Source organism: Leptonychotes weddellii, chromosome X, assembly GCF_054177405.1.
Source record: "Leptonychotes weddellii isolate Sample4059 chromosome X, ASM5417740v2, whole genome shotgun sequence".
NCBI classification, from domain to species: Eukaryota; Metazoa; Chordata; class Mammalia; order Carnivora; family Phocidae; genus Leptonychotes; species Leptonychotes weddellii.
The window spans coordinates 96,158,992-96,179,648 of NC_138385.1; the positions used below are offsets into that span (position 1 = coordinate 96,158,992).

Consider the following 20,657-nt stretch of genomic DNA (forward strand, 5'->3'; position numbering starts at 1 on the left):
GGGGGGGTCGCATCTCTCCCGGGCGGGAGGGGCGCAGAGGTCGCTGGGCAGCAGAGCCCGCAGGGGAGGGGCGGAGGGCGGCGCGAGAGGAGCCCGGCTGCCCGGAAACAGGGGAGCGTCCCTCGCCCCAAATCCCCGGAGACCCGCAGACTCCCGCCTCCCGCCTCCCGCCCACCCGGCGGCCGCGGGCGCCGAAACGCTGAGTCACGGTGAGACGGCTGGCCCGGCGCCCTCCCCGCCCTGCGCTCAGCGCCCGCGCCCCACGCCGCCGCCCCAGCCGCCGCCGCCGCCGCCGTGTGAGGACCGCAGGCCCGCGGGGGTGCTGGGCTCACGGCGCGGGACCCCGCCTTCCCCAGCCCGCCGTCGACTCCCGGGGGAAGCTCCTGGGAGGGGACGGGAGATGCTTCAGTAGGTCTCTGGCACTGGGCGAAGGTGGTAGGCGGCTTTCCTGTCTGCCAAGCACTGCGATCTGGTAAGCACCTCGTCAGTTGTCCGCGTGCACAGCATTTACGGGCGGGAGTCTGGAAGGACCTAGAAGTGGCGCATGGAGGGCGAAAACCCTTCCTAGTTGTTGTAGGTAGGTGCTGACGGTTCTGTACCGCTTTGAGGATTGAATTCACTTCTGAGCCCCACTGTCCAGCACCCAGTAAGTATTGATTGATGGCCTGCCCCCAGGAGGACACATTTTGACGGACGGGCCGGGACTTGCGGAGTAGAGTGCTCTCAATAACAGGAGTTAACGTTCTTAGAAGGCTCACTACACTTCGTTGAGGTAGGCAGCCTTAGTACCCCTATTTCACAGATGGAAAAACTGAGGAACAGAGAGGCTTAGCAAGTGGCCTCAGGTCACACAGCTGGTACCCGGTGACGCCGGGTTGCAAACCCAGGCTCTCGGGCTCTAGGGTCTATGCTTCTTGCTAAAGCATCTCTCTTGATTTGAGTAGGAATCTTTGAAGGAATGGATTCTATTTCGCTTGAAGAGTTTTAGAGATTTGGTGGTACCGTCTGCAAGCATTTGAAGTGGAAAAGATGTGGATTGTGTCTGTTCTGGGATACTCCATTCGGTAGAACTCAGGCCCACAAAGAGAAAACTCTTTTGAATAATAAAGGCGGGGTATAGATTGGTCCTCAAATACAGGATGCATCGTCAAGGGCACCTCCTTTTCAGTTTCCGGCGCTCTTGAAGACTTCCTGACAAAGCTCAGATTTCTTGCCACTAAACTTCGCCCTGAACTTTAGGGATAGATGGATCTTTGAATTTGGTGACCCTCGAAGATCCTTTCAGTGCCGAGATCTTTGACATGTTCTGGTGAGAGTCACAGACCTCATGGATTTCCTTCGTGTTCCCTTAGTCACCACGTAAATCTCAGCCTCATGGTAGCACCTACCTTGTGGGGGCAACGTGGGGTTGGGGAGGTTGAGAAATTTCAGTGAGATAAAGCAGATAAAGGGGCGCCTGGCCCAGTTAGTAGAGCATGCGACTCTTGACCTTGAGGTCATGAGTGCCAGCCCCATGATGGGCGTGGAGCCTACTTAAAAAAAAAGGAAAGCAGATAAATTGCTCATTAGTGGTAAGTGCCCAGCAGAGCTGTTATTGCTAAATCTTGTAAAAGATGGCTGTGGGATTATATGAGATTGCAAATAATTAGTGGTACTGATACATTAGTACTCATACATATTCACCAGCATTATTGTTTAAAATTTCCTAATCCAGGTCTTGTACAGAGTAAGGAGTCAATATATTGTAGCTGTTAATATTTCGGGCAGGTCTGAATTTAATATCCTTTATTTCGTAGTCTTTGGATGTGCCCGCCTTATGATTTTTCTTTTCCGTTGCTCCTCTTTTGGCCCTCTAACCTCTACAGCTTAGCATCGGAACACTCTCTTTAGACTTCGACATGGCATCCTCCAAGAAGGTTACCCTGTCAGTGCTGAGCCGGGAGCAGTCGGAAGGGGTTGGAGCCAGGGTCCGCAGAAGCATTGGCAGACCCGAGGTATGCTGCTTGGGTGGCTGTTTCGTGCTTTCCTGCAAAAGGCCCGGGGGGTGGGGGGGACACACTGAGGCTTAACTTGGGAAGAGAGGGCCCGGGAAAATCATGAGCTGCCTTGTGGGGGTGCCGTAGGGGCCAACTCTAAACTCAGCAGTTAGGGTCCCCACTGGACCAGTCCTAGCCCGAAGGGGGTTTCGCTAACATGGGTACAGAGGTCCGGCGCAGGAGGTGCAGCTGAAGCATCTTCGCCCCTCTCCACATTCCCTTGTCCTATCCTGGGTTGATCTACCAGCCTGAGCATGCACATCTCCAAACACGCCCACCTTATAGCCCCAAGTTGACTCGCCCGCGGTTCAAAGCATCAGGGAGTAACTTTAGGTTCCAGTTCCAAATTCCCAGGGTCACATACCCGCCTCCCCCTTGGCCAGTCAGCCTCGCCAGGGATTTGGGTTCATGGAAAAACCACTGAGACCCGACTTTGTGGACCTCCTGTGGGGACGGGGGTGCATGAAGTCTTCTCTCATAGGAAGTGATTTTAGGTTAGGTAGAGCTCTCTCAGCATGAGAGCAGTTTTATTTGAAAATTACAGAGGACGTGGGACTTGCAGAAAAGAACATCTTATTTGCACAGAAAGGTATCAAATGGTGGTTATAGCCCAGGGAATACAGTGCTCATCGCCATCCCCGATTCCAAAAAGATTTTTTGATTGAAGTATGACTGACATATGACATTGTCTTAGTTTCGGGTGGACAACATAGCGATTTGGTATTTGCATATATTGGGAAACAGTCACCACAATCAATCTAGTTAACATCTGTCACCATACATAGACAACTTTTTTTCTTGTGATGAGAACTTTTAAGATTTACTCTCTTAGCAACTTCTAAATATGCAAAACAATGTTAATTACAGTCACCATGCTGCACATGACATCCCCAGGGCTTATTGATCTTATAACTTATTTATCTTATAACTGAAAGTTTGTACTTTTTGAACACCTTGATGTTTTTCACCCACCCCCCACCCCTCGCCTCTGGCAACAACCATTAAGCTGTTCTCTGTGTCTGTGAGCTTCGTTCATTTATTTATTTTTTGATTCCACACGTAAGTGAGCTCATACGGTATTTGGCTTTCTCTATTTCACTTAGCATAATGCCCTCAAGATCTACCCACGTTGTTGCACATGACAAGATCTCATTTTTTTATGGCTGAGTAATATCTCATTTTGTGTGTGTGTGTGTGTGTATACACACACATATATATTACGTTTTCTTTTTCCATTCAGTGGGCGTTTAGGTGGTTTCCGTGTCTTGGCTATTGTGAATAATGTTGCAATGAACGTGGGGGTACAGATCACTTTTCAAGTCTGTGTTTTCGTTTTCTTTGGGTGAACACCCAGAAGTGGGATCGCTGGATCATATTTTTCGGGGACCTCCTACTGTTTTCCATAGTGGCTGCACCAATTTACATTCCTACGGACAGTGCACAAGGGTTCCCTTTTCTCCACACCCTTCCCTATACTTGTTATTTCTTGTCTTTTTGACGCTAGCCATTCTGACAGGTGTGAGGTGATCTCTCAGTGTGGTTTGGATTTGCATTTCCCTGATGATTGGTGGTGTTGAGCATCTCCCCCCCCCCAAATATTTTTGAATAAAAGAAGAAGTATATTAGGGAAATGGATTCTTTTTTAAAAATGAGGTCAGTTTGTTCCTCTTCTTAAAATCTGCTCTGATATTTTCATACTCTTTCTGCCATTAGCTTCCTTTTCATCTGTGAATGTCTTTTGGGGTCCCTCAGACATTGTTTTCCAAAGGGATACACACAGACAGGATTATTCTAAGGGCTAAATGCACAGTGGATGTTGGGGAGATACAGATGGATGTGGTATCATATTGTACTAGGCCACATCACCACAGAAAAATTACAAAGAATTTGGACACGCATCAGTAAAGCCATTATTGTATGTCGAGGGTAGCTAAATCTTTAATTACTCCATCTGCCAGAACACATCTGCTGAAGGTTTCTTAATTTTTTTTTGTCTCGTGAACCTCTTTGGCGGTCTGATGAAAACAACACGTTTCTTCTCAGAATAATATTTTTTGTTTTTTTTTTAAAGATTTTATTTATTTATTTGACAGAGAGGGAGAGTGAGAGAGCACTAACGGGGAGCGGCAGAGGGAGAGGGACATGAGATCATGACCTGAGCTGAAGGCAGGTGCTTAACTGACTGAGCCACCCAGGCACCCCAGAATAATATTTTTTAAATGCAGGAAATAAAACACATAGGATTACAAAGGAAAACATATCGAAATATGGTGAACGCAGTATTACAAAAGGAATTTGTAACCTAGTAATTTTGCATTAAATAACAAGACTTGGTGGCAGGTCATATAACTATCTAATTTCAAAGCTGTGAGGAGCATGAACAAGAATAGTTCTGTATACCGGGGCGCCTGGGTGGCCCAGTCTGGTAAGCATCCAACTCTTGATTTCGGCTCAGGTTGTGATCTCAGGGTCCTGAGATCGAGCCCTGCGTTGGTCTCCGCACTCAGTGCGGAGTCTGCTCGAGGATTCTCTCTCTCCCTCTCCCCTGCTCCTCCCCCCCAACAAATAAATAAATCTTTGAAAAAGTAGTTCAGTGTACTTGCAACAACTGTCATGTGATATGAAAACAGCTTTGATTTCTAGTGGTGACAGAGTCACAGATACTGGAAATTTACTCTGCTTCTTTGACTGTATTCATGACTAAAGTATTAAATTTCAGCCTGGAGATGGCTGGTGGTGACTGTTGTTCACCAGTGTCAATGTACTTAATGGTAACTGGTAAATTCTATTATGTACATTGTACTAAAAAAAAAAAAAAATCCAAAAGGAAAACAATTTTCAGTTAGAGGTTAGTGAAAAGAAAGACGTATTTTTTTTCCCAGCCAAGTTTATAGCTGCCCTGAATTCTATCCATGGTACCCAGTTAAGAGTCCCTGGCTGAAAACCTATGCTTTAAAGACCCCTCCACATTCTACTAATTTAGAGGGTCTCCTGTGTATGCCTCTACCCTAAGGAAAAATATGCGGATCGGAATCATTCCTAATGCCACCACCCTGGTTTAATCACGATTAAGACAGAGGGTGTTTCCTTTTGTCTCCATGTAGCCGTGTATTTTACATCATGGTGATTATATAAAATAAACAATTTTGTGTCCTTATTTTTTCATTTAACATAGTAACATAAGCACTTCCCATGGTATTATAAATTGTTCATGCACATCTTTTTTTTTTCTCTTTTGAGAGAGAGAGAGAAAGGAGGAAGAGGGAAAAGAGCAAGGTGCCAGCTATCCATACTTTTTAAAATTTAATTTAATTTTATTTTTTAAAAGATTTTATTTATTTATTTGACAGACAGTGAGAGACAGTGAGAGAGGGAACACAGCAGGGGGAGTGGGAGAGGGAGAATGCAGGGCTTGATCCCAGGACCCTGAGATCATGACCTGAGCCGAAGGCATACACTTAACGACTGAACCACTGAGGCGCCCCAACACACACATGTGAGGCCTGGAGGGGCAGGGGGAGACAGAGAATCTTAAGCAGGCTCCACGCCCAGTGTGGAGCCCAACTCGGGGCTCGATCTCACCACCCTGAGATCACAACCTGAGCTGAAATCAGGAGTCCGACGCTTAACCGACTGAGCCACCCAGGTGCCCCCTTCACGAACATCATTTAAATAGCTGTGACGTGTTCCCATGTACAGCATACCATTATTGTCTTACTCATGGACCTACTTTTGACCATTAAAATTGTCACCATATTTTTTCAGCGCCCTGCACTCTATCAGCTTGTCGGAATGGTAGACCCCTCACCCTCCAATCAGCAGAGAAGGGAAGCACCGATCTAGTTTCAGGGCAGTACGTTTGAGACTTTTTGTGCCAACGCTTTGTCTCTGAAGAAACATCTCTGACACTTTGGAGCCCAAAGCTATTTGAGTGTAATTTACAACAGTGTTTGGAATGAGTGGCCCTCAGTGACCTGTTCCCTATGTGTGTAAATGAGGGAGTAGAAGTATTTACAAAGCTTCCACTGAGCCTTTTGGTGATGAACAATAAAGAAGAGATGGAGGGGGGTTAGCTCACACCTTTTATTACGATTCTGTGTGGGTCGAGGCAGCCAAGCTGGATGTGAATGATTGCATAGTGTGATGTTAGCAGCTTCTTCGACAGTGCCCCCAAAAGGAGGGAAGCCCACGACTCATTTGTACTTGCCTCTGTCCTCCACTCCCCCTTCCAGTGGACACTCCTTGGTGGAACGTGATTTTCCTGGGACCACTCTCAGACATATTTTTTTTATCACGAAGAATTTCTAACCTAGAAAAAGAGAGAAAATAGTGTAATGAATCTCCATGTCCCCAACCTCCATAGTGATCAACTCATGGACATTCTCATTTCCCCTATATCCCCCGTCCTTTCCGGCCCTCAAAGTATTTTAAAGGTGGATCATTTCATTTTACTTGTGAATATTTCAGTTTGTGTCTCTAAAAGATACGAACTTTAAAAAATAAAACTATAATCTCATTACACACTTAAAAATTATGAGTCCCTTGATATCATCAAATAACCTTGAGGAATCTTGGTCCTGATTGATACAGCCTCTGTAGATGGCATTCTCCATTATCAGGGTCTCGGGATGTTGAGTCCAGGTGGAGGAGCGTAGAGTCATAGCTCAAGTCCATTCAAGGCTGAATCTAGATCTCAGTCTGGACTACGTACTGGCAGTTTCCTTCTGCCTTTTCATCGTTTCTGTCGGGCCCCTGTCTAGATGCTGAGTAGGCCCAGGAGGTAGTCTGAGTTGCTGGAGTCTGCCTTCGATGGGCCTTTCCCTTCTGCTGCTGCCATGTTGCCTTGATATAGGCTGGCGTTTTGTGGGGTGTTGGGAGGGTAGGCCTTCAGTTGGTTCCAGGCTGCCGCCAAGGCATTATTCCCTTTCTCTCAGTTAGCATTAGGTTCAAGCTGTGTAACAAAGTAGCCACCAAAAACCAGTGGTTTACATATGTAAGGATTTGTGTTTCTCTTTCGAAAACCCAAGGTCTAGGGTGGGCCTGAAGCCCTCCCACTTTTCAGAGACCCATGCTTAGTTCATCATTTTTAGTACTTTCTTAAGTGCATCACCTTGTGGCCCGAAACAGCTGTTGGGGCAATAGCAACCATTTGCCCTTGGGTGCAGAGAGGAGGAAGAGGGAAAAGAGCAAGGTGCCAGCTATCCATACTTTTTAAAATTTAATTCAATTTTATTTTTTAAAAGATTTTATTTATTTATTTGACAGACAATGAGAGACAGTGAGAGAGGGAACACAGCAGGGGGAGTGGGAGAGGGAGAATGCAGGGCTTGATCCCAGGACCCTGAGATCATGACCTGAGCTGAAGGCATACACGTAATGACTGAACCACTGAGGCGCCCCATCCTTTTTTTAATATATATAAAGGGTTTCCCTAAAAGGCTTACCCAGCAACTTCTACATACCCCCCATTAGCCAGATTCAGTCATGTGATCACACCCAGCTACGAGGGTGCCTAGGGACCTAACATAAGGACCACTCGGGATGTTTGTAGTACTTTCTATGCACACGGAGTTATTCTAGATGGAGTGGAGCATCATAAAAAAGCACAATGTTGGCCCTATCCGCAAGGAACTGACATTCCTGGTAGCTATGCACGTTTCCTGATTTAAATAAAAGGCCAGGCAGCTGGAGCTTTACTAAGGGAGTACCACAGACTGGAGGGGTGGTGGCCACAGCTCTTGACTGGCCTTCTCAGGACATCAGAAGAAATAGCTTGGAAGCTGCCACCTGCATTTGGCCGCTAAAGGATTTGGAACTGTGTGAAGGAAAGGACATTCTCCTATTGTTCAAAAACTTTGAAAAGATCATCAGTTTAATATGTAGAGAGAGAAAGATGTGGATGAGTTGGTGACCACGTCAAAACGTAGAAAATCCGAGTTCTATCAATCAAATCCTGCCTACAGATCATAAGGCATGCCCTTGACATGCCCTTGAATACTTGCTAAATGTTTACTGAATGTTAGGAACTTGATTTATTTATTTTTTTTGAAAGTTTATTTGTTTATTTGACACAGAGAGAGAGAGCACAAGCAGGGGGAGCTGCAGAGGGAGAGGGAGAAGCAGGCTCTCCGCCGAGCAGGGAGCCCAATGCGGGACTCGATCCCAGGACCCTGGGATCATGACCTGAGCCAAAGACAGATGCTTAACCGACTGAGCCACCCAGGCGCCCCTCGAATGTTAGAAACTTTAATAAAGCCTGATACTCAACCCTGCAAATCACACTTCAGTACAGCAATCTGATGCAAGATACTCTTGCTTGTTGGAGGAAGAGTGTCTCCCACTTGTGCCCCATCTCTTGGCCGTAAACACTTCATCCTTCTGGCTCTCCTCAGCCAGCCTCCGGCTTCTGCAGGCTTTTCCTCGTGCTACCTTTCTTCCTGTGTCTGTCCCTGCATCGTGGATTGGCAGCCAGAAGGTTCGAATGTGCGATCGATATAGAACAAACAGTCCTTGCCAAGTGATGACTATCGTCCTGTGAGCGGTGGGTGGTGATGAGAGTGGGCTTGGCAAGAAGGAACCTCAGCTTTTCACGATTTATTTAACAGCAGGCCATATTTGCTCATGTGAAACTCTTTCCATTTTTTTTTTTAGTTTTTGTGTGTGTGTGTGTTACAGTATTTTTACTTCTCTGCTGAAGGTATAGTGGATGGTCTGTTAGCTTCAGTGATTTGATATTTATGTCCATTATGAACTGCTCGCCACCGCAAGCCTGGGCCCCATCTGTCAGCAGACAGCGTTGTCACAGGTGTTATCGACTGTATTCCCTAGGCTGTCCTTTCCATCCCCCATGACTGACTTATTTTGTAACTGGAAGTTTCTACCTCTTCATGCCCTTCACCTATCTGTTGGACGCCAAACTGATACCAAGAAGCAATACATATTCATCTCCTCTTTACCCACATTTTAATATCATAGAACCCTAATAGTGTAGAACTAAAAAGCCATCTTAAGAAGCCATCTGAAGCCTTTTTTGCATGTGGGGAAACTGTGGCTCAGAGACTTGCTGGTGCGCTGTAGCAGATCCCCACCCATCTGTGTCAGACCTACTGCGCTCCAGGCATTGGACCAGCTGCTCACCGTTCATTGTTTCCAGTCCTTTCAGCTACGTCTTATCCCGTGAGAGGAAAAAGAAATAATATGAGAGGAGAATTTTCACCCTCCTCCTCCCAGCCCTGGTTCCATTCATGGGCTTTCATTGAGCTGAAGTGGAGTTATGAGTGACAGGATAAAATTGAAAAGATCCAGGATTGATTTTCACTGGAAGGGGTAGGAGAGTTCCTGGTGGGAGAGAGAGTCCATTCCAGAAGGTGAGAGGGTATGAGGGTGTGAGGAGTTGAGTGAGAGGAGATGGAAATATTGGGGACGTGCTGGAGAGCAGTGAGGGCGGTTTGAAATGGACCTTGAGGTTGATGTGCCCTCTTGGGCATTTGGGGGAGAATTCAGTAAATGTTTTCCTTTTCAGTTATCTTTTAATATTTCACTACATGAAACGCCGACTGAGATGGGCTTCAAAGGGGCCCAGCTTTTTATGGGTGACAGTCCGCATTTTAAAGTGAAGGAACTGAGACTTGGTTACATGAAAAACTTGCAGCAGCTTGTTGAATTTATGTGTGTGCACAGTATATGGTGTGTGTGTGTGTGTGTGTGTGTGTGTGTGTGTGTTTTCCCATGGAGAGTGAAAATAAGAGTAGAAACCAGAGCCAGGGACAAAGAGAGGGTCTAGTACTTTCATTTCTAGCAGCATGATCCAGTAGATACCCTGAAACAAACACGTAACTTGAAAATGTAATTAGCTCAGCTGCTGGGAAGCTGGAGAAAGTCTTAGAGTCCAAAAACAGTGAGAAAGAAAGAAGAAACTCTGAATGGTTTCATAGCCATTAGGGCAATGGAGTCAGTATTTTAAAAGCCTGTTACAAAGACAACAGGTCCAGATGATTTTACAAACAGATTTCACCCAATATTTAAGATACAGATACAGGGGATGAGGCTCCCGGGAGTCCCCCCTCACTTCATGAAATGACATTGCCTTGCAGTCAGCAGCAGATGACAACAGCAAGTGAAAGGATCGCTTTTATACACATTTTTGCAAGAATCATAAGCAAAGTATTAACCACTCAGATACAGCAGTGTATAAAAAAGATAATACATCACCACAAAGTTTGGATTGTCGGAATGTAGCAAATTTACTTTAATGTTGGAAAATCTATTTACATAATTTACCAACAGTAAGAGACTACAGGAAATAGGGCGCCTGGGTGGCTCAGTTGGTTAAGCGACTGCCTTCAGCTCAGGTCATGATCCTGGAGTCCCTGGATCGAGTCCCGCATCGGGCTCCCTGCTCGGCAGGGAGCCTGCTTCTCCCTCTGACCCTCCCCCCTCTCATGTGCTCTCTCTCTCTCAAATAAATAAATAAAATCTTTAAAAAAAAAAAAAAGACTACAGGAAATAAAAGGCATCTCAATAGTGCAGAAAAAGCATTCAATAAAATTCAACAACTGTGTATATTCAAAAAATTAGTAAACTAGAAATGGAAGGGGAATTCTTTTATCTTATGAAGGGAATCTGCAGAAAGCCTGCATTAAACAACCTGTGTGCTGGTCAATCTTGAAAAAGCAATCTATATAAAATCCGGGAGAAAACAAGGACATCTATTACTGTCATTTCTACTCAGCATTGTTGTAGACGCGCTAGCTTGCAAAAAAACAAGAAGAAGAAACAGAACGTGTAAAGATTGAAAATGAAGGGGCGCCTGGGTGGCTCAGTCGTTAGGCGTCTGCCTTCGGCTCAGGTCATGATCCCAGGGTCCTGGGATGGAGCCCCGCGTCGGGCTTCCTGCTCCGCGGGGAGCCTGCTTCTCCCTCTCCCACTCCCCCTGCTTGTGTTCCTCTCTTGCTGTGTCTCTCTGTCAAATAAATAAAATCTTAAAAAAAAAAAAAAAAGAAAATGAAGGGGAAAGCCCATTATTTGCTGATGGGTGTTAGTTGGAATATTATCCCCAAATATTAACTGCCCACCCCCCCATGGGATTATACACTCCCCCCCCACTTTTAGGTACATTACCTGTGAGTCCCATAGGCAGGGTTTAAGTGCCCTCCTCCTGCCTTGGGCTTGGCCATGTCACATGGTGTGACCAATGGGACATGTTAATGTGATTGTGCACTATTGGCTTGGCTTCCATTTGCTCCTGTCCTTGGTTATGAGCATGTCCTAGATAGTGGCCACTGTTTCAGCTTGGGTTGGAGAATGAGAAGCCATGTGGAGGCCAGCAAAACCCAGAAAAATGGCAGCCTGCCACAGTTTTAATCTAATGCAAGCAAAAGTAATTTGTGAACTGCTGGGCAAAAGCTTATTGATAAATACACGGGTGATCTGAATGTCCACAAAGAAAACCCAAAAGAAGCTACAGATAGATTATTAAAATTAATAAGAGCTTAGCAATGTTCAAAAATCACTTTTCTATTCACATTTTTTAATCCCTAGTAGCATATACTGTTCAAGAACATAATTTAAAAATCCTATTTACAATGTCATTAAAACTGTTAGCTACAAAACCTTTAAAATATATATATACAAAGTCTTTATGGAGAAAATTACAAATCCTAGTGAAAGACATTTTAAAAGCCCCAAATAGATGGAGATAACTATGTTTATGTATAGGAAACCTCAATATTATATGAATATCAACCTTCCCTAGGGGCACCTGGGTGGATCAGTCAGTTAAGCATCCCATTCTTGATTTCAGCTCAGGTCATGCTCTCAGGGTCATGGGATGGAGCCCCGGCCTGCTTAAGATTCTCTTTCCCTCTCCCTCTGCCCCTCTCCCCATGTTCATGTGCGCGTGCTCTCTCTCTCAAAAAAAAAGGCCAGTCTTTCCCAGTTGGTCCATGGACTCAAAGTGATTCCAATCAGAAGTCCCAACATTTTTATTTCTATAAGCTTTTAAATTTAATAAAATTTTTATAGAATAACAAATGGCCGAGAATAACCAAGACACGCTGATGACTGCCTGATCTGTTTCTGCCTCTCATTTGAGCTCGAGATTTATCTTCAGTTGCCTTCGACTTCTTGTACAATATACTGGACACTAACGATACATAGTTAAAACAGATAACAGATAACATTTATGTAGATATCTCGAAGTCAGCGTGACCTAAAATGACTACCTAAAATAGCTATTTCAGGGCTGCGGCTTCTGTTAGATTCCTTGTGCTTCTGGATGCTGCTCCCATCTTCCTAGGCACCACAGCTAGAGATCTGGGGGGCATCCAGTGCTCTTCCTGTTTCTCATTCTCCATCTCTACTGCTGTTGCCTAAGTGGACCTGTGTTTTTGCCTGGACTAGTGAAAGTGCCTTCTGAATACTCTTTGTCTCCTGTCTCTTCCTTCTCCCAACCATCTTCCCACTTGAATGCTGAGTGATCTTTCTAAATCTGATCTTCTTAACCTCTGATTAAAACCCGTCACCTTCAGGATAAAACCCCAACTCCTCTAAGATTCGGCCTCTATCCTCAGCCCATCTCCCATCGTAATTTCATGTGTATCTTTGCCCAGATGGAGTAGTCTAACATATGTGTTAAATTGTCTTCCTCCAGAACGTTTATGATAATGCAATCACTGATTTTTTGCATCTGTTCAGGATAGACAGTATCTTGTTTGTGCTTAACCGTTCAGATCTTAGATGATCATGAAATGTTTTTCCTCTCTTTGTACTTCTTATAAAATCAGCTCTTTAACTTAGCCGGTGTGTGTGTGTAAGTAGTTCTTTCCTGAAAGTAATTTGCACTGCAAAAGTTTCTCATTAGCTATGTCGTTTTCAGTGAGTTTTGCTAGATCTGTCCATGAATATTAGCTGCTATAGTGTGGTTTAAAAGGCATGTCTAATCTGCTGGATTTAATTTTTATTTCAGTTAAAAAATCTGGATCCATTTTTACTGTTTGATGAATTTAAAGGAGGTAGACCAGGTGGATTTCCTGATCACCCACATCGAGGTTTTGAGACAGTAAGTAAAATAATTTGACTGCAGAAGTGAGTATTTTTGAATTTGCCTGTTATTACATCTAGTAATCATTTCTTTTTTTGGTAAAGATTTATCTATTTGAGAGAGAGCGTGCACAAGTGGGGGGGTGCAGAGGGAGAGAAACTCTCAACCAGACTCTGAGCTGAGCACGGAGCTGTCTCGGGGCTCCATCTCATGACCCTGAGATCACAACCTGAGCCAAAACCAAGAGTTGGACGCTCAACCGACTGTGCTACCCAGGCGCCTCAAAATTTAATACTCACTTCTTTTTTTAAATATTTATTTATTTAAGTAATCTCTACACCCAATATAGGGCTCAAACTCACGACCCCGAGATCAAGAGTCGCATAGTCTTCCGACTGAGCCAGCCAGGTGCCCGTAGTAATCACTTCTAATAGAAAACTCAAAGTTAGAAACAGTGAATGATAGTTAAATTAATGTATAAGTTCTTAGTTATAGACTAGCTACTATGGCAAGCCGCATACTTTACATGAAGTATATTCAAATTTAAATATTTACTGTTTTTAATATTCTTTGAATTTGTGCCACTGGAGACATTTTTATTTGAGCAGTTAGTAAAGAACAAGAATTGGCTTCTGGGCCACCTGGGTGGCTCTGTCAGTTGGGCATTGGACTCTTGATTTCGGCTCAGGTCATGATCTCAGGGTTGTGGGATGGAACCCCATGTGGGGCTCATGCGCTGGCATGGAGTCTGCCTGGGATTCACTTTCTCCCTCTCCTTCTGCCCCTCCCCCACCTCTAAAAAGAATAAATAAAAAAAGAGTGGGCTTCTTAAAATATTTATGTAATTAAAATAATTTCTTTTTTTTTTTTAAAGTCAAGTTTATTTATTTATTTTTAAAGATTTTATTTATTTGACAGAGAGGAACACAGAAAGAGGGAACACAAGCAGGGGGAGTGGGAGAGGGAGAAGCAGGCTTCCCGCAGAGCAGAGAGCCCGATGCGGGGCTCGATCCCAGGACCCCGGGATCATGACCTGAGCCGAAGGCAGACGCCCAACGACTGAGCCACCCAGGTGCCCCTAAAATAATTTCTGAGAGAAGAAACAATTTAAGATGTAATTTAAATAATTTTATGTAGAAAACTAGTTTTTCTTCAAGAATATTCAGAAATGTTTAATCTCATGTAATATTTTAAACTCCAAAGACAATCCAAAGAACACTATTAGTAATTTAAAGTCAGTTCTCAGGAATTAGAGACTCAAGGGCTGAAATAGAACACAGACTAAAAATTAGGATTTTTAAGGTCATACCAATACATTTATAAAATTTTTTTTTAAAGATTTTATTTATTGATTTGAGAGAGAGAATGAGAGAGAGAGAGCATGAGAGGGGGAAGGGTCAGGGAGAAGCAGACTCCCCACTCAGCAGGGAGCCTGATGTGGGACTCGATCCCGGGACTCCAGGATCATGACCTGAGCCGAAGGCAGTCGCTTAACCAACTGAGCCACCCAGGCGCCCTACATTTATAAATTTAACTGTAAGATTTGTAGCGATTGTGCTGAACACTTATTTTCAGTTTTAGATAAGGAGATAAAAATGTATAATGCAATACTGTGGCACTTTAAAAGATTCTCATTCTCCACATGTACCTCTATTCTGGGAAAACGCAGGGACAGTTAATGAGAAAATGTAGCCATCTGCTCCGTGGGAAGAACCTGTATTAGGAAACAGAGCAGGGCTCAGTGTGTTTGTCAAGCCAATTATTGAATGAATAAATATTTACTAAAGACTGGCGACATGAAGATATTGGTGTCAGGCGATCTTTTGTAGGTTCGGGGTGTGTGTGTGTGTGTTGGCGGAGGGAGGGAGCCTAAGGAAGAAGGAGGCTTGGCACTTGCTTCCAATTCATAATCTGGTTAAGGAGGTGAAAGATGGACCAGTAAAGAGTTAACCACTGCAGTGTAAATGTTGAGTAAACCAAGAAGCTTCTGGAAATAATATGAAGGATCAAGGTAGTTGGACCGGTCTCCCTTTCTCACATAGCCATTGGCCTTCCAGTTCTCTTGTCTGTTAGCACTCTGGGGGCATTGTGTCTTGCCTTACAACAGTAATGGAGACCATTCCTTTCACTTACCCTACAGCCATGCTGGATTCTGACTCGGTTCCCAGAACACGTCTCCCCACAGTGCTCCTCTGCTTCTGGTATCAGGACATTCTCGCCGCTTCCTCACACAGCTCCGTTACCATCGTACTAACCCCTCAAAGTCTTTTTAGATGTCATTGTCTCCATCAAGTGTCATAGGACAATCTCAAGAGGGTGCACTTTCTCCTTCGTTGGGTCCCCATAGCATTCTGTTTTTACTAGTCTCATGCACATGAGACATTTACGGTGGCCTTGATCATATTCTGTCAGGGATTAGGGTTAGGAATTGCCTCAACCTCCCCTCCCATAGTCCAGAGGACTATAAATTGCTTCAGCTGAGATAATCCCACACCTCTCCATGTTCTGCAGGTGGAGATACTCAGTAACTCCCGGCTGAATTTAATTGGATAAGGAAGAGTTGTTTTTTTTTTTAAAGATTTTATTTATTTATTTGAGAGAGAGAGAGAGAGCGAGCACATGAGGGGGGGAGGGTCAGAGGGAGAAGCAGACTCCCCGCTGAGCAGGGAGCCCGATGCGGGACTCGATCCGGGGACTCCAGGATCATGACCTGAGCCGAAGGCAGTTGCTTAACCAACTGAGCCACCCAGGCGCCCAAGGAAGAGTTTTTGCTAACGATGATGAATATATTAAATAAAACGAATGATGGCATACATTGCTTTCTTTTCCATTACGGAAAAGGAAACTTAATTGCCTTTATAAACTGCAATTTATACATTGTAAGGTGCTCAACTTTAAACCGTGAAGGAGTTCAGCTGTAGCATACTGGTGTTTGGCCCTTGACTTTTGAGTAAGAATTTTCCTTCCTTAAAACCGAAGTTATAATTACAGTCAATACTCATTATGTGTGGATTCAGGTACTGTCTTAGGTGGGCGAGTGCAGAGCCGGTCAGTGTGCGCCTTCCCAGCTGAGGGCGGACAAGGCCACGCTGCCTTCTCGTTTCAGCTCCGACTGTAAACAGGTGTCCTTGCGGTCTACTCAGTGCCACATCTTCCACACTTCTGTGCTTTTTGTTGGTGAGTTCACTGTTTAGAATAGTTCCCAAGCATAGTGCTGGAGTGCTGTCTAGCGTTCTAAGTGCAAGAAGGCAGTGTTGTGCCTTTTGGAGAAAGGAGGTGTGTTAGATAGTTCTGTTCAGGGTTGAGATAGAGGGCTGCTTGCTGAGTTCAGTGTTAATGAGTCATTACCTTGACCTAATGAGTCAAGGTAAAGATACCTTTAAAATGAGGTATCTTTAAACAGAAACACACATAAAACAAGGTTATATATTGATTGGTTGATGAAAATGCTGTGGTTAGAGGCTCCAGGGGACCAGACCCTGTATTTCCCCAAGAGCTTTGGTTCGGTGTTCATGAATCTGATGATCATGGCAACTTTATAGAACTACCGGGAAAAACTAGAATCAACTGTATCCGTTTTTCCCAGGCGTGTAGGTAAGCCGAGGGCTCCTCTGTCTCTTAATGTGAATGTTAAAAGTCTGCAGTTCAAAACAGGGCCTACTTGTAGGCTCTCATCAACTCCTCCTGGCTCATTTTCTACAGGCTTGGTATAAAGTTTGAAAAGGCTAATTAGTATAAAGAAGGGAGCTAGGGGGCGCCTGGGAGGCTCAGTGGGTAAAGCGTCTGCCTTCGGCTCAGGTCATGATCTCAGGGTCCTGGAATCAAGGCCCGCATCGGGCTCCCTGCTCACTGGGGAGTCTGCTTCTCCCTCTCACTGTCCCTCTGTGCTTGCTCACGCGGTTTCTCTCTCTCTTCTCTCTTTTCTTATGCCTGCAGAAATACAAGCATTCCCTGAATGTTGACGTAATGGGTGCATTTTCAGGATCAGTGGTCCTCAAAACAGGCTGGGAGCTACGTGAGTCAGTGCCGTGCTGACGGACATTAACTTTTTAAAATAAAAGTGCAATTCTGTTGTACTAACACATGAATATAAAATATAAATAGATATATACATTAGGAGTGCATGCTCACTTCTTAAACTAATAGTGATATGTGATCAAAGAAACGTGGAGAATATCATCCTACAAAATTCTTATTACCTTGAGTGTGAACTGTGAAACTGGGACCTCAGGCTCCCCCTCTGATCTGCGGATGCACATTCTGCATTTCATCAACATCCTCGAGTTGCAGTAAGACTGGAGAAGCGCCCATCTAGATAATCTTCGAAACCAGAAATACCGTAATTCTCTAAGATAAGAGCCAGGACCTGATTTTACTGAGTTAGCGGGTAATCGTTTCTTTTTAACTTAATGGTTTGGATGACTATAGCTTTTCTGTTCAAAACTTGCCTGACAATTGAGGGAGAAGGAATGTGCTGGAAAAGGAGGCACAGCTGGAGGTCACAAGACAAGGGGGGAAAATGCATTCAGTATTTCCTGCCGGGAGTTAGGACTCTGGGGAGCCCTGTTTTCAAAAGGCCTGAGTGGTAAAGGGTGGAATAATTTTGTAGTTACCTATTTCTGGTCAGGCATCATATCTTGATTTGCTTAGGGCGGCTATGAACAATCAGAAACATAATGATTTGAAAAACCCATGCCCTGCCCAAGTTTAGTTTAGCTCGAAAAAGCAGCACTTGAAGTTCAGTGCACCATTGATGAATTTTTCACCTGTTCTGAGAAGAAACGTGTTTTGTGCCTTTCAAAATCATCCTTTAAATTACAGCCTCAGGACTTTCCTGGTTCCAGCACTGAAAGTCCCATGCTCCCGGGAACCCCTCAGTCCCGGGGAAGGCGGCATGGTCTGTCACTCCCCTGTGGGGACATTTACGAAACCATCATACTTCAGGGACATTTAAGGATGACCTCGTCGCTTATGTTCTTAGCTGGGCTTGGGAGTGTTTTTTCAAGTTTTTCCCTACAAGCCTCAGCAGGCTTTTTGATTTTGCCCAGGAGAACAGACCGGTCCTGTTTGCAAGGGTGTGCCCATCGGAAAGGCCACACTCCTATTCGCTGGATGGCAGCCAGCGGCATTTGCATGCAATGCCTGGACCATATCCTGGTGAGGAAGGGAAGGGTGCTGGTGATTCACACCTTGAGCCCACACAGCCTGTTTTTTCTAGCTTGCTGTGTACTCTCAAAACCAAGCCATAGCAATTGTTGAAGCCAAGCTGGGGGTTGGGGGGGACAAAAAACTTGATTAAAGTCAAAACCCATTTTGCAAAGACAAAAACTTACTCTAGGAAAACTGGGAAAGAAGGGTACTTTCTCAATATCATGAAGACTCTTCAGTGAACTTCTCGTGTTGTGTCTTAACACTGAGATATTAGACTTAATCCTGCTAATTTGAGGAAAAAAAGAGATAAGACTCTCTACCAGCACCATTACGATTTAATAAGGCTCTGGAAGCTTCGGAGCTACTCAGTCACAGCTGTCGGAGAGGAGGAAAAATTATTTATTTGTAGGTAATACGGTACTAAAAGCAAACCCTACAATGGCCGCATCCAGCTTTGGGTGGTGATGTTGATTGAAGGAGGATGGAGGGCACAGGATTTGTCCAGAAGCTGTGCTTACCGTGCACGCATGTAGGTTTTAGCTTCTGTGTGTGTTTGGCATGATTTGGAGTTGAGGCTCAACAGATTATAGTAAGGAAGCGAAAGCCACCTTCACCTCTCTCTGTGCTAAGCGTATCAACCAAAACCTCTTAGTAAGTGGCTGGATATAAAATCACTCTGCGAAGATCACTCACTTTATTGCATGAAAGCAATAACCAGATAGAATGGGGGAAATATCCCCTTCCTAGGAGAAATATCCCCTTCCTAGGAAATATCCCCTCCCCGTATATCTCAGAGGAAAAAGTTATGCCCCTTTAAACACAGTAATCCTACTTCTAGAAGTCTAAATAATTTTCTGGAAAAAAAAAAACCAAAGTAAGAACAAAGGCTTACTGTACAAATGTTTATTCCAATTTTAAAAAGTTGGAAAAAAGGGGAACAAAGTAAGTGTCCAAAATAATAGGGGAATCATTATGTGTCTGGAAATGACATATAAGGAAGTTCTATATTTGGAAGATGGCATATTCAACATCATTTATAAAAGCAAATATTGGAAATAATTTACATTTTCCTTGATCATGGGCTGCTTAAATCAGGGCTTCTCAACCTGGGCCCTAGTAATATTTTGAGAGGATACCTGCTGTGGGGGCTGTCCTGTACATTGTAGGGTGTTGAGCAGCATCCCCGGGCTCTACTCACTAGAGGCCTGCAGCTCCCCCCACTTCCAGTGGTGACAACAAAAAATATCTCCAGATATTGCCTGCTTTGGGGGAGTGGGGCCACCCAATGGCCCCCAGATGAGAACTAGTGGTTTAAACACATGTGTCCATACAAGGACATATACATGACATACTACATAGTAATTAAGAAGAATGCCACAGCTTGATCCATTCTAATCTAGAATAATCTCCATGATAGTTGGAAAGTGACAGAATTATTGTGGCATAGTGTAGGATTTATATAAAAAACAAAAAACTATACCTTTATTCTTTTTAATTTTTTTATTGCATTTTTTTAAGGACTTATTTATTTATTTGAGAGAGAGGGTGTGCTCGCAAGCCTGCTTGGTGGGGGGCAGGGAAAGGGGAGAGGGCGAGGGAGATTGAGAATCCCAAGCAGACTCGTCTTGAGCTGAGCCCAGAGCCCACCTCGGGGCTCGATCTCACGACCCCGAGATCATGACCTGAGCCGAAATCAAGAGTCAGACACTCAACAGACTCCCAACTGTGCCACCCAGGAGCCCCTACCTTTATTTTTAAAAAATGGTTTATTGGGCGCCTGGGTGGCTCAGTTGGTTAAGCGACTGCCTTCGGCTCAGGTCATGATCCTGGAGTCCCGGGATCGAGCCCCACATCGGGCTCCCTGCTCAGCGGGGAGTCTGCTTCTCCCTCTGACCCTCCCCCCTCTCATGTACTCTCTCTCATTCTCGCTCTCTCAAATAAATAAATAAATCTTTAAAAAAAAATGGTTTATTATCATTGGTATTATGGGCAAGCTGGGCTATTTTAATAAGTGATTATTTCTACGTGCTACATTAATGCAAAGAAAATAAAATTCAAAAATTCACGTTACAAGTCCAAAAGATGGCGCTTAGAAAATAAACGCTTAATGACAGATACAGATACATACTCATGAGGCTTTTTGAAAATATTTAGCGGTTTTTAGTATTTTCACAATATTGTGCAACTATCACCACTGATTCCAGAATATTTTCATCAACCCCCAAAGAAAGCCCATACTCACCGAGAGTCCCTCCCCACCCCCACACCCCCTAGCCTGTAGCAACCATGCTTTCTGTCTCTATGGGGTTGCCTGTTCTGAACATTTCATATAAAAGGAATGCTACGATATGTGGCATCTTGTGTCTGGTTTCTTTCGCTTGGCAAATGTTTTCAAGGCTCATCCATGTTGTAACATGTGTCAGAACTTA

The 20,657-nt window shown here is 44.4% G+C and overlaps 1 protein-coding gene across 5 annotated transcripts in view; it reads left to right on the top strand.

Annotated features, from left to right (window-relative positions):
• Positions 1-205: 205 nt before the first annotated feature.
• Positions 206-20,657, top strand: part of PIR (pirin) — a 102,035-nt gene continuing 81,583 nt past the window's right edge. Inside the window, exons 1-3 of one of the 5 annotated variants that reach the window (XR_014141394.1) lie at positions 206-472; positions 1,866-1,994; positions 13,003-13,095. Coding sequence is in view for 4 of the 5 variants with exons in the window: in XM_081809145.1 (XP_081665271.1) it covers positions 1,899-1,994; positions 13,003-13,095 (189 nt within the window). In the remaining variant the exon portion in view is untranslated. The remainder of the gene's footprint in view (positions 473-1,865; positions 1,995-13,002; positions 13,096-20,657) is intronic. The other 4 variants (XM_081809145.1, XM_081809144.1, XM_081809143.1 and 1 more) reach the window with 4 other exon arrangements.